The sequence below is a fragment of the Argiope bruennichi genome, chromosome 8 (assembly GCF_947563725.1).
Source record: "Argiope bruennichi chromosome 8, qqArgBrue1.1, whole genome shotgun sequence".
Lineage (NCBI taxonomy): Eukaryota > Metazoa > Arthropoda > Arachnida > Araneae > Araneidae > Argiope > Argiope bruennichi.
The window spans coordinates 32,720,289-32,735,453 of NC_079158.1; the positions used below are offsets into that span (position 1 = coordinate 32,720,289).

At 27.6% G+C, this 15,165-nt stretch overlaps 1 protein-coding gene across 1 annotated transcript; it reads left to right on the forward strand.

Moving 5' to 3' along the window:
- The first annotated feature begins 116 nt into the window (after nucleotides 1-116).
- On the forward strand, nucleotides 117-5,624 carry LOC129981650 (ninjurin-1-like). The gene is made up of 2 exons (XM_056092580.1): nucleotides 117-494; nucleotides 5,280-5,624. Exons 1-2 carry the CDS (start codon nucleotides 246-248, stop codon nucleotides 5,499-5,501), a joined length of 471 nt encoding a protein of 156 aa, XP_055948555.1. The 5' UTR covers nucleotides 117-245; the 3' UTR covers nucleotides 5,502-5,624.
- Nucleotides 5,625-15,165: the final 9,541 nt, after the last annotated feature.

Here is a 15,165-nt window from a genome sequence, read left to right on the forward strand (position 1 = left end):
GCTCACGTTTGGGAAGTTGACGTCATTTGGAGCATGTCAACATTATGGAGGAAACAGGTAACGCCTGACATCACAGGGACATCACCTCCCTGCATCCATTTTCCAACTTGGCGAATTTATTTGGCGAGATTTTGGCAGAATACGGGAAGAGCGTCCGAATTTTATATTGCACGCAAAGAGCATCCATAAAAAACAACGCACAGAGGATATTGTTCAGTGAGTTTGTTTAAGAGAAATCATCATTAATGGAACTAAGAAAAAGAGATCCCGAAATGCAGTGTCAACGCGGTAATGTTGTTTGCCATGCTTTGAATTTTATTAAAAAAATGAAATTCTGCACTTATTGTCGGCGGAAATCGTATGCACAAATGTCCATGGATGTAGCCCTGGTGATAACAAATGCTGCCCATTTGGTTAGGATTTTAAGAGGCCATCCTGATGAAGAAATGAGACTTGCGAAAATCGTACTTGTATCTGTATCGATAGCTTTAGAGGTAAGTAAGTTTGTGGATATTAAAAAACATTTCTATTTAGGACTAGATGAAACTTCATACGTTTGTAATTTTCATTTCAACAAATGTTACATTTTTTTCTGAGTGGGGTGGGAGTGGAAAGGCTTGAGCATGAAGAAAATGTTCAAAGCAAAACTGTCGTAAATATCTAATATTTTTATTTTAGAAAATGGAGAAATTATTTTTCGCGTTATTTTATGTAAATATATCAAAATAATATGTCAAAGAAATTAAAATTTACTGAAAACGATTATAAATTGCTTTAAAATTAAAAATTCAATCGCTATCAGTAAAAAAAAGAAGTTTTCTTTTTTTAAAAATTGATCTTTATATACCTTCAGAACAGTGCGATACTCAAGTTAATCAAATCAAGAATTAGTTTTATTTAAATAGCTTTGACGATGCGTAACTAATCTTAGTAATCATAACTGAAACAGAATACTAAAAAAGATAAAACTGATTTTAAAGACGATAATAAATAAGATAATAGATCCCATTTTTAGATTATGAAATAAATAAATATTTCATTTGTTTATTTCATAATATAAGAGTCATTTTGTTTGTTTGTTTTATAAAAGTCATTAGAAACTATAAAAGTGGATGTTTTATAATAGAAGTCGTAATAAAAAAAAAAATTTAGGAAAATTAATAGGATCTATTTTTATTAAATAAAGTTCTAAATTCCTATTGCAGAATAATTTAAATAAAAATTAGGGAAATAAATTGATCTTAGACATGAAAGGAAAAAAAAAAACAATTTCACATAAAAAGGTGTTAACTTTTGTTTTTAGAAATAATTTTTCTTTAATCCTTCATACAGTAAGTTTTGCTTAGGTATTTTTTTTTAATTGTATAAGATTATTTTATTATCTTTACAAAAATTTTCATCAAAAAAATCAATGTAATTGTAACATTTTTATAAATCTTTTGATGCAAAATACGGTAAATAACTGAATTTAATTATTGTCAAATTAAACTGCTAAATTAGTACTTACGGATCTAAAGATTTTTTTTTTTTTTTTTTAGTTCTCTAAACCGATAAACAAAACTAGAATTTTTCAAAAATAAATATATCTACTTGAAAAAATGCAGAAAGACAAACCATTAATATTAATTCCGATTTACATCAATATTACAAAATGAATTTTAATCAATAAAATCACAACATGGAAAGCAAATTTAAGAGTCTGAGTACAAATTAAAAGTTTTTGCTAGAACTATTTCATGTAAATAAAAACTTAAAAAAATTAAAGTTGCATGTTAATTTATTTTCAAGTATTCTATTGGAATTTCTTAATGAACACTATAATTTAAAGATTTATTCAAATCAATGATTGCATCAACTTGTGGGAGGAAACTCATACCTTCTATTTGAAGTTCTTATTTTAACCAATAGATGGCAGCACAAAGCAAAAACACTTTTTTTTTCAAGCGAATTTTTTAAAGATTTTTTTTAATTAAATTATGAGATTTATTGAATTTTATGACTTAATTTGAAGAATCATATAACATTATGAAACTGTAATTTCATTGGAAATTGAAGTGAACTGTAAATAAAGAATTTTAAATTTTGCTATTTCACGCTTCCAAAATTAGAATTCTTATATTTCAAAAAAATTAGAAGAAAATTTAAAGATAATATTAAAAAATAATAATTCATTATAAAAAATAATTTAACTCTCTTAATTTAATTAATATTAAAATTTGATTTTTCAACCTTTCTGAAAGATTCTTAAAAAATGCATAATTTTAAAATAACATTGAATAAAAACGTATTTGTTTAGTGGAAATTAATGATAATTTTTCTTTCAATTTCAAATAATAAAAAAATAATTTCACAATTTATAATAATTTTAAAATTTTCAACTCCATTTTTCAAATATACATTTATTCTTTAAAAAAAGAATTTATATACTAATATAATATAATATAATGTACTTTATATATATATATAATTTAAATAAAATTTATTTATTATTTTCATTGAGAATCGCCGTTTCTGTCATTTTAATAAAATATTTTCCCTCAAATGCTTTTTTAATGCTTTCATGAATATTGTATTATATTTTTCCATTTTTAATATGATCAAAACAAAGATTTCTGTATCAAAAACTCAATTATTTAAATTTTTTTCTTAATTTTTTTTCTTTTCCTTTGAATTATTGTAATTATTTGACAGAATTAAAATAATAAATATCAGTTACAAATAGCTTGTTTATGTGATATTTCATTAATGGTAACCTTTAAAATCAAGCAAAAATATTCATTTCTCTTTCAGATTTCGTGTTTTAAATAATTGAGCTCATAATTATATGCATATGTTATGAATTATTTCCCAATACTTATTAATTAGAAAATTTGACATTCATTTTGTGTTCCAAGTTTTGCACAATATAAAAAAGAGTATGCTTATAATCTGTTTCTATGCAATACTTTTAAGTTCAGAAGAAAAAAAAAATTACTGGTTTTTAAAGGCAGTTGGAATTCTAAGAAATAAAAATGTCCTTAAAGTAAATTCTTTATTATGAGATATAGCACTGGCTTTATTAGGAATAAATGATGAATACAAATTAAATGATACAAATATAAAACCGAATTATGAAATGAAAAGGGGTTTTTTTTCTGATTTTTGTTGATGTATTTTTAAAAAAATGTAATAATATTTTTTTTAAAATTTGAGTTCATACTTCTAATAAATTGTATGGATTTAGAAACGATAATTTTTTTTTTAAAACATATACATTTCTGCACAACTTAAAAAAACACTACAATTTTAAAATAACACGTAATAGGAAAATACTAATAAAAAAGTCTCAGAATTAATTCAAATGATTAAAAGATTTACTTGAGCTGTCTGAATGACTATTACTTGACTTGCTTATTTCTTGGCTTCAAAATGTTAAAGAAGGTCCAGCGAGAATTGTAGTATAAATATTATTAACATTAGAAAAGTTGCACCCAGAAAAATTCGTGCAGAGCAATAATAAAAAAGTTTTCCTATGTTAATATAGATGGCAGCACATGTTAATATAGATGGCAGCACAAACAGAAAAATTTAAATTTAAACCAAAGAGAGTTCAATATTCTAAATTTTCTGTATTCTTTCAAATTTCTGCATTCTTAAAGAGATTTTTAATAAAGAATTAAAAATCTCTTTTATAATATAAGAAGTATTTCTTATCAAAAATAAAAATAGAATTAAGATATTGCTTAACATTTTAAATAGTAGTAGGTCAAATAAATATTTCTATAATTATTAAGAAATATTAAATACAACGACCATTTTTTATTATTAATATTGGACACATTTCTTATTTAGGGAAACATATTTGTGAAGCAGATAAGATAATAATCTATAAACTACAAATCTCATAAACATAAATTTTTAAAATTAACTTAGCAAGATTTTTTTCTACTTTATTTGAAGAAAAATAATTAGTTCATTTTACTCTTAATTTTTATATTAGCCTTTATTCAGACAGCCTTTTTTGAGGGGAAATTAACGTTTCTCACGATTAACTGACAATTTTTTTTTCTTTCCTTTCTAAAGTTATTCTTTCATCATTATTTCAGTGGAAAAGTGATATTGCCTATATTATTAATGCACTTGTCATTAGAATTATATGAGATTCAAACAATCTTTAGAATGTCTTATCAAAGTATAAAATTTTTATAATATTTTAATATTTTTCAAGCGACTCATAAGCATTGTTTAAGAGAAGCTATGCTGAAGAATATATGCTGTTATGAACAGCAAAATAGATTGTATTTCAAAACCTTGTTCCAATTAGTTGGATTTTAAGATTAAAAAAAGAGACGAATTAAGAAAATTGCTTTATATTTTAATAACAGGCTTAAATGTTATCTAATTCTTACCATATAGAAAAATTCTTTTTGTTCTTTTGTATTTGAAAATAGAGCCGTACTAAAAAACTTTTATATATAAATAAACTTTTATATGGACAATAAATATTTATTACTCTCTATGATGCTCCGGCTATTCTATGAAAGAAGAAATGATAATATTTTTAGAATCAAGCAAGTCTTCCTGCTTTGATCTGCTTTGTGAAGAATACCTCAGTTTAAGGATATTCCATTAACAGGACGTTATTTTTTAAAACATTTTAATGAAAGACAGTGATTTTTATAAGGATGTTAAAAAATAAAATTACCTTATTTTATTTCCCATATTTTAACTTTATTTCACAATTCATTATGCAAATAGTAGGAAGTCTGAAAATATTTTTCCCTCTAATATATTCGCCAGATGGCACCACTGGCATTAAATCAAAGTTCAATTAAATTAATCGTTTCACTGATAGTACTTTATATTTTATAAAAACATTAAAGTAGCATATATTTCCTTGAGCAAAGTTAAATGTATAAAATATCAAAACACTTTCGCATCTTGATATGAACGAAAAATTTATTTCGAAATCCTATCTTTACAAACACGGTTAAATTAGACAAAAGCATGTAAAATATTTTAAATAAAACTAAAGAACATGGTTAGAGAGAAACCACATGGTACTTATAGTTAAATTAAGAATAAAATATCCGTCATATATTTGCTAACTTCAGTATGTTAATTTAGATCTGAATGTCCAGATTTCACCTTTCCGCTAGCAATTTTATGTAGAATCCCTTGCTTTACGCTTGAGCATGCTTTTTGATTTAAAATTCTTGTTCATGAATCATAAATTTTTGTCATTTATATCAAATTTATCTGCTTTTACTTATTTTATTATTTTTTTAAATTTATTTCAGGTACTTATAGGAATTCTGCTAGTTTTGAAAGAACGATACGACATCGATGACGAAAAGTGCCACAAAATAATGGACGTGATGAACGACATTGTGATATTTTTGATATTTACATCCGTTTTAGTACACGTGTTTGTATCTGTGTTTGTGGAAGATCACATGTCGCCTCATCAGTTTGCTCTTCACTATAAACATTTTTCAAACTGTTCGGCGTCATCGCCCTGAAACTCAGGATGCCCTTTCCTGAAACGAAAAATATCTTTTTCTGATGGGATTGTATTTTATATATATTTACTTACACAAACTATAACTATTGTATATAAATGTTTATGTCTTTTTGTCTATGAATGCTAATGTTGTATTTTATTTATTTTGAGAGATTACAGTTGTGAATGCCGAATTTAGTAATCAAAATATTAATTAATTGCTTAAGTTGGGGCCAATTTGTATTTAAAATGTTTTGGCCAGAAAACTGGAAAAAATTAAATATTTGTCTAATACTTTCGATAAACATTTATCACAAAAGGGCAAAATTTAATTCTTGAGCATGATGAATAACTAAAACGCAAATTATCATAATCATAAAAGAGATATTCCCTCCTAGTAAAAGCGCCTGGAGTAGCATGAAAAGCCATCCAGCGTGGTTGAAAACTAAAGCTGAGTCTTAAGTGACATCACCGGTCACGGTAAAAACCTTACCCGTAGGAGATAACTCTTGCCAGTGAAACGAAAGTAACTTAATCTCATAATATCGTGTTACTCCAGTGTGCTTACTTATATGATAATTTTTCATTTACATACTCGTGGTCACGCTCCAGTGAAGTAATTAAGATTCAAGTAAAAAAGAATTTATAAACCAGTGTATAATGTTATTAATTGTTACTATCTTTAATAACGCTTTAATATCTTTAATAATGCATCTCTTTGGCAATCAATATACAAAGTAAAATTGGAAATATAACTTTTACAATCAAATTACCTACATTTCTTGCTGTTCTGCGAATACTTAATGTCATTTGCTTACCTAAAATGTATGTAAGTAAATGACCTAAAATACAGATAAGTTTAAGGTTAGGATATGTCACCTAAAATGTAGGTAAGCATTATTCGATTCAATTAAAATAAATATATCTGAGCAAAGTTTACTCAGTTGACAAAATTAAGAAAACAACAATGTAAGAGAATTCTTGGAAAAGTATAGTATATATGTTTTTATATACGTTAAAGTATAGTATATAGTTTTAGTATATACGTTTTAAATGCAAAAAAAAGAAAGTCTACAAAATGTCAGTATGGCGTCAAATTCATCCCACCATAGCACTCCTAGGAATTAAAAATATTGTATTTGTTTTAACACATTCAAAGTAGTGACAAAATTAGCTGAAATAACCGATTTATTTTCGAGTAAATTTTTATTAGTATATTTTCTCCACTCTTCGAATATTCTGTCATAGAGCTAGCTATTAGGAATTTATTAAATCCTTTATATTTACATAAAAAGATATTATTTTTGCATAATTCTATGCCGACGAGTATATTTAAATCAAGGACGGAATTGATTCTGTGGAAAAGTAAAGCTAGTTGAATGCACCAGGATAATATTAAATCCTTTATGGAGAAGAATTTTATCATAACTGTTTTTAATTAGAATATTAATATCAATTATGTATAGATATGTTATTAGAGTTTACAAAACCAAGGAAGAAAAAGAATAAGTCACGTTATTTTAGGAATAAAATATAATATGGATAATATTAGGCAAAAATACAAATAATCGAAAAAATATGCAAAGAAATGTATCGTTTAGAGGAATTACTACTCATAGATAAATTTTCTTTGAATATCGACTGTCATGTAAATATAAAACGAATTCAATGAAGATTCAGTAAGAGAATAATTTCAATATATTCATTACATCGTGGATAATGTTGTGGTATTATCCTTAAAAATTCACTAAACAGGAAAGCGTCATATGTCATCTAATTCAAAATACTGCAGCAACTTACATATGTATATCTTTTTTGTGCTTTACATGTATCAATACCAACCCAGACATACATATTTACTTTGATAAATTCATGGGTTCATTTTTTTTTCTTCGCAATATTTTGAATAAATATGATGATTAACAGGTGAATCTTTTCCCATAATTACAAAATCTTGCACATCCTACATGCAGAAATTGAGTCCAAAACAATGATTGCAATCATCTATGATTTTATAATAGATGACACAATCATTGAGTCATGGTTAGTCATTTAGTAATGTAATTATATCATTTTGACTTTTTTTTTAAATTGGGGTATTCCTTAAATGAAGGTTTTAACTCTAAATGCTTTTTGAATTTTGTCATGAAAAATGTAAGCATATTTTTAAAATTAATTATCATTGTTTTATCCATGTTTTTAATTATTTTTTTTTATTTTTTGAACATTATTTAACTTAATTTCTGATTAAATAATTTTGACTTTAAATATCGTTAAATTAAAACACAATAGAAATATATAATTTTTGTTATTACTACAAGGGTTTCAAGCAAATCTAATAAATAAACCAAAATAACAAGATATCAGCGTTAACTACAAGAAAACACATAGAGTGAACAATATTTTGTTTAGTATACTATTTTGCCTGAAGCCATAAAAGATCGTGTTTTCTCACCTTGTAAAGTAATCGACAGTCAATGTATTAACCAATCAGAACGGGGCTGACGCAAGTGGAATCTGACCTAGAATTCAACAAAAGTGAACTAGGCCATTATTGGAATTAATTTTATACACATGGGGGAATGTTTCCTTTGTTGCAGGGATGGAAAGGACATATTGAGGCGATTGGTTGCCCCATCGCCCCATTGATTGTGAGAACGGTCGAAAACGCACCTTTATTTCAAACACTCAAGATTTTCTGCTTTCTATGATGCACTTCTCCAGAATTAAAAAGAATTTCTAAAAATAATAATTTGGAATTAAATTTTTATCAACAAAAAACTTTAATACTTAACTTAAAATTTAATCTTCTTTAAAACTTTCATCCTTGAAGTTAGACATTATAAAAAAAATAAATATGTAACAATTAAACAATTTGTTATAATTGTAAAAAAAAAAGAAAAAAATTCATTTATTTGTGGAAAATCAATTTTAGAAAAGCATGAAAATCAGTGATAAACATTGATTGTTGTTTAAATAAACGATGAATACTATTACTTATTTAATACTAATCGCCTCACGCGACCAGGTGATTCGCCGAAAATGTTAATTTTATTTTATTTCAAATAAATCGCTTAGATATAACTTCATGTTCATGATTCCGTTAAATTACGTGATGTTTAATGCCATGTTACTTTAATTTCTTTAATAAGATTTATTTATTTTGTATATAAACTGTTCTAATGGGGATGGTCCCATAACATTATAACATTATTAAAAATGCAAATATCCAGTTCATCTATTTTCTAAATTTCAAATTGTAACTTCATTTTTTTTTACTTATCTCGTAAACTACAAAGGTATTAAATAGAATCCTTCTTCTTAAGCTTTCAACAAGGGAAGAAAATCGTTCGATTAAGACAGTTTCAATTTCAAGACAGCAATGTAAATTTATTACATTGCTGTAAATTTATTACATTTATTAAATTACATTATTGTAAATTTATTACATTTCTGGAAATTAGACAAAAAAATATTTAAAAAATGCCAAACTCAGAAAAAATTTGCACATTTATTGAACTGATGTTATTAAAAAGGCATTTTTAAAAATATTGGAATGGTGTAAAATTTATTTTTGTGAAATAATATTGTCAAAAGTTATCTCGGAAAACTTAAAAATTTAGCTTACTTTTTAACTAATTAAGCGAAGATGAAGCCTAAGATGAAGTTCTAATAAAAATTTCAATAAAATCTCTCTGAGATGCACATTTTCCTCCTCCTAAGTATATAGCACCGAGTTTGGTAGTTCTAAGACACAAGGTCTGGCCTAGGCAGGCACACATACACACTTTCAACATTATTATTAGTAGAGATAGAGATAAATATACTCATGACAAGTTTCATCCATGCTGATTCAAAGATCGTCCTTCTCATCTGATAACGTTTAAAAACCTATTTTAAAGCAAACTTTTCTTTAAATGACAGTTAATTAAGCAGCAAAACTGTGTGTTTAAGTAATTTTTAAACTTCATATTAGGATTGCCAGTGATACAATTAAGCTTGGACGGCGCCTTCTTTTATATTATTATTTTATTATCAAAAATTTTCTTCTGTAAATTAATCAATTATGAGTTCTTATACCTTTGTAAAACCTTTTGACCGAAATAAAGGTCGTGGAAATTTAACACAATTGCAAAATGTAGGTTTTGAGAGATAGTTAAATTAGAGAAACACTGGTATAATTATAAGAGTATTTTTATGTATTTGTCTAAGCCAACACAATTCGCACAGAGTGCATGAGGGACTGATTGGAATGGTAGAGCATTTCAATTTATAAATACAATTAAAAAATCAATTCAAATACAAATATTACATTGCATTAATATTTAATCACATAATATGAAAAATATTATAAAATTGAAAAAATTGAAAACAATATTCGAAATGCACAACAAGAGCACAAAACTTTACTTTAACTTTCGTACACAAAACATATTCTTATATGACAAGACTTTCTTCCTTAAAATATTATCAAAAATAAGTGTAAATATTACAGAATTTTTGAAAAAAATAGTCCAGAGTATTCAAGGACAGGCCAAAACTAGCTCAATATTTGTTTACTGTTGAAATTCTAAGGAGCTGGTTCTGTCTTTCATAGCTACGAGGGAATATTGACCTAAAAGCTGCTCTTGAAATTCTCACCATTACAAACAAGTGTGAAAGGAACCTAAGCAACGCTTGATGAAACTCTTTTTCTTTGACAGAATCTTCATATCAAATTTTTACTTTTAGTTATACGCAGTATACAAAGAAAAAATATTGCATCCATCAAAATATTCGAGTGCGATATTTTAACGAATCGCCACGTTCTCACCTCCTTGATTCCGACAAACACAACTTTGGAAATTATGTCTGTTTATTTGTCTGCCTTTGAACACAATAATTCAAAAGTGCTCTGAAGTAGACGGATAAAATTTGATATACAGAATTATGACTAAATTTGCAAATTTCTATCAAATTTTGAACAAATTCTATTCTCAGAAATTTTGTTTAGCAGTTCTGGTCCAAATGAACGAAATATGATAATAAAAAAATCCTAGTTTATTCACGGGTTTATCATCTGAAATATAGATTCAAATTTCGAGCCAAATCCATCAAACAGCTGTCTGTTTGTCTGTCTGTACTTTCACATGCATGTAAACGCAACAACTCCAGAATGTAATAACTTAAATGAATGAAATTCAGCATGTTATCTTGTGGCTAAAATTGTAATTGTGCGTCAGGTTTTGGTGTTAATCAGTAGACAAAAAGGTGTCCAAAGTGTATATTCATACAATAGATCAGCCAAAATATTATATTTATGCCAAAGATCTGTATGTCGTAATTATACTCGCCGGTAGATTGCTAGGTATTTCGTAGGGGCCGCAGTGACCTGGTGGTAAGGTCTCGGCTTCGGAACCGGAAGGTTTCAGGTTCGTGACCCGATTCCACCGAAGAACCATCGTGTAAGGGGGTCTGTTGCACGTTAAATCCGTCATGACCAAACGTCCTCCCACTGGTGTGGCGTGGAGAGGGGGATGCCAGCTCAGGTGTCGTCCTCGTCATCTGACCGAGGTTCAAAATGACGAGATCCGTCCCAAAATAGCCCTAGAGTTACTTCAAACGGGACGATAATATAACCAAACAAACAAACAAACCAAACAAAGCTAGGTATTTGGCGGCCGTATCCAAGGTGCACAATTTTATACGAAGGAAGGGGTATAAAACCTTCTTTAGAGAGTATACGAGAAAGTTTCGAAGAGACCCCTTCCACTAGTTTTTAAAAAGTTTATATTTCCACCCCTCCCATCAGACTCCCTTTCATCCATTTAATAGGTTTCTTCTCTTCATGTTTCTAGTTTACTACTTTTTACTTTCTAGTATATAACGAGAAATTATTGTAATCGTTAAAAAAATTCGTACTAGAAATTTCGACGAATCTCCGCGTTTTAGACCACCCTGAGTTCGAAAAACACATTTTTGGCAATAAGTCTGTCTTTAAACAGGATAATTAAAAAAAAAATATTTTTTTTAGAATTTTATACCAAATTTTCAGATTTCTGTCAAATTTTGAACTAAATGCAAACTAAGGAACTCTGTATATCCAGTTCTCTGAATATAAGTTAACAGGATTATTACAAAACGAAGAGAGCTAGACGGATGAATTGATGCGCATATTTATCATCCAAACTATAGATTTTTATCAAATAAATATATCAAGGGTTTGACCGTCTGTAAATTCGAATGCGTGTCAACACGATATCTTGGAAACGTTATGACCTAAATAAATGAATTATGGTATGTGATCTTGCGACAACAATTGTAGTTTTTATGTCAAATTTTTATTGTAATTTGTCATGTCAAAATGTAATTTGTCATGTTATACCAAAAGGAACATCCAAAATGCATATTAGATTTTCGATAATGTTTTTAGGTGTCTAAAGTAATCTATATACTTATAATAAAGCTTAATGTGTGTGTGTGTGTGTGTGTGTGTGTGTGTGTGTGTGTGTGTGTGTGTGTGTGTGTGTGTGTGTGTGTGTGTGTGTGTGTGTGTGTGTGTGTGTGTGTGTGTGTGTGTGTTGGCGCTCTACAGGCCAGGTCATTTGACATACAGCTATCAAATTTGGTACATGTATACCTTAGAGATCGGGAATGTGCACCTGGAGTCCCTTTTTTTGAAATTTTAATTATTAATTAAAAACTAACTTTCCCGCCAAAAAAATCTTCCATTTTCGCCACCGCCAAATGAGTAAGGCTTCAATTTTTTTTCTCCCAGCAGTAATGAGGCTAGGGTTAACATTTTTCGGCGGATTGTTTCAAACGATTCTGTTTATTTTCTTAATGTTTTATGCATTTAAAATTAAACATTGTTAATTAATCCATGTTTCAGATTCATTCTGAAGTACTTTTGAATTAAAATAACACAGAATAAAGGAAATTAAAAATGTATAATCTGCATAGCGTTACCCCAACTGGAGTAGAAAAATTCACGCATTTGCGTTACCGGAGCTGGCGAAAGAAATTCACGCATGCGCATTCTGATTGTTACCATGACAACCGTTATCAACGGATGATTTAAATTATTTTTAGGTTAGTTGCATGCTTTTGTAAGTAAATTGTATTTATGTTAGTTATATATTTTTTGTATATGCTTTATAGTTTTAAGTAGATTTTTTTAACCTGTTTTCAATTATTTAAATTATTTTTAGGTTAGTTGCATGCTTTTGCAATTAAATTGTATTTATGTTAGTTATATATTTTTTTGCATATGCTTATAGTTTTAAGTACATCGTTTTTTAAGTAGTTTTTTAAACCTGTTTTCGACCGATTATTTTAAACGATTCATTTTATTTTCTTAAAGTTTGATGCATTTAAAATTAAACATTGTTAATAAATCGATCTGCTCATGATGAATCTGAGAAAATTTTGTTGACAAATCTTGAGATATTACATAACTTAAGAAAGATATTCTTTACTGCCCATAAAGTTTAAACGCTCAGTGACTCTATTATCAGTAATCATAGTATTAAAAAAAATGCTTTGTTTCAGTAAAAAATATTATTATATTAATTGCAGTTTAGTCATTTCCATTTTAATTTTAAGCATAAATTCTACGGGAGCTAACAGAAAATTAGAGAGATACATATTATGTTATGGCTGAAGTACTTTATATTATTATGAGTGAATTACATGACTATCAAAATTTGAAGCTTTAAAATATTTGATGAAGAAGCTATTAAAGTAGGAATTACATAAAATATTTAATTATTAAAATTTTAACGAGCATTAAGATTGGCGAACCGGCTGGTCGCCAAAGGCGGCTAGTATATATATAAAATATCTATTAAAATTTTAAGTTTAAAATACTCCGCTGAGGAAACCGTTAAGAGCAAGCTTATATAAAACATTTAAGTGAAAATTTTATCAATTTTATTTAAATCCCGACAAGCCAGATGGTTGTCTAAGACGGCTAATTTATAATAAAAAATAATTGTTATGAATTATTTTTAAAAAAATTTTGCTAATAATAAGATTGTAATTTAAAAGTATAATCTCAAAATACTTTTAAAATACAGTTTAAATGTGAAGTTTATTTTCTATTTTAATATTAATTTTTCTTTCTTCTCCACACTAATGAATTCCAAAACAATTATTCATAAATTATCTCTTTATAATGCTGCAATAAGATATATATTTTCACCGTTTAATTGCGAAAGAAAATAAAACAAAGTACTCCCATTCCGTGTGGATCATTAAAAATTCTAATTTAATCGTTCTCTGAAATATATCGCAATCAAAATGTCAAAAAAATAAAAACTTCAACTTTTTATTTTGCTAATTATCGTTTAATATTTCCAATTGTTTACTAAGGACAGAAAATGAAGAACCATCTGGAATTCCGAAGAATTCTCCAAGAAATAAATTCTGATATAGATTGAAAGTTAATTTAATTGAAATCTCTTTCAAATATTTGGCAGTGGTTAAAAATTAATTAAAATTTAGTTGAAAATCGAAATTAAATATATATATATATATAAACTATTTTAAAATATAATTTAATAAATATTTAAACCAGAATCATTAAAAAGATAATTTTTGAAGTTTTAAAATGGTGTAAAAATCAATTTTGCATAAAAACATTTTCTAGACTTATCACTTGAAAACTTTAAAAACTTGCTTAATTTTTAAATAATGAAAAATCTAATATAAAAATAACTAACCCGAAGACCATAGATCTACCCTCTAAAATTTGTTTACACCAACTCTAAGTTAAACTACTCGCTCTATAGAATGCCATCGGCCATATATGCAAGCAGTAGTGCACATACACTCTGCTTTGGTTATTAGTAGAAATAGTAAATTTAGTAATATAAAAATAGTATTTTAAATTCGGCTTTTTAAATTGTAATAAAATTTGACATCTTCTGAACAGAAAATTAAAGCTTTAAAACTGAATTAAGTAAATTTCTCTGGACTTGTATCTGAATTGTTATTGCTTAATTTTTAGCCGCCTACGGCAACCAGCTTTTTTAGGGGTATTATGTTTGATTTCAATTAAATTTCTGACGCATTATGTGATATTTTTTAGCACGATATTTATTATCACTTTAGCAAAGTAACTTAAACTTCACATTGCATCGATATTAAACTCGCCTTTTTTGATAGCCTCAAAACTGCCCTGCCCTTCGACTATGTGAACTTGTTGTTGTTGCTGCTTATCCCCCTTGGAGTGAACTCCAATCCAAAACAAGTCCACGAGATCGGGGAAAGAGGGGTGCAGTAACTTCTGAGTGTAACGCCCCTGATCACTCGATGGCAGAAGTCTGACTTTTGGTCATATCAAGATGACATTCACACACTCGCTTTCACAACCCCTTTTTACTTGAGGGCTCTTTCACACACCTCACACATAGAACACAGGATATAGAACAACCATGTCCGAACCTGGACTCGAACCCGGAAGCCCAGATCACGGTGAAGACACGCTACCCCTATCTCAGGTCGCCGGTGCTTTGTGAATGTTCCTAAGGGAATATAATAATATCAAATTTTTATCTGTTATCTGAATTAAATCATGTTTGTAATCATGTTTGTAAATCATGTTTATTATTATGTTTGACATACAAACGAAAGTAACTGAACGAAAGATTTGGAATAAGAATCTACATTTTAGATACTAAGCCCGTGTATTAAAATTCATT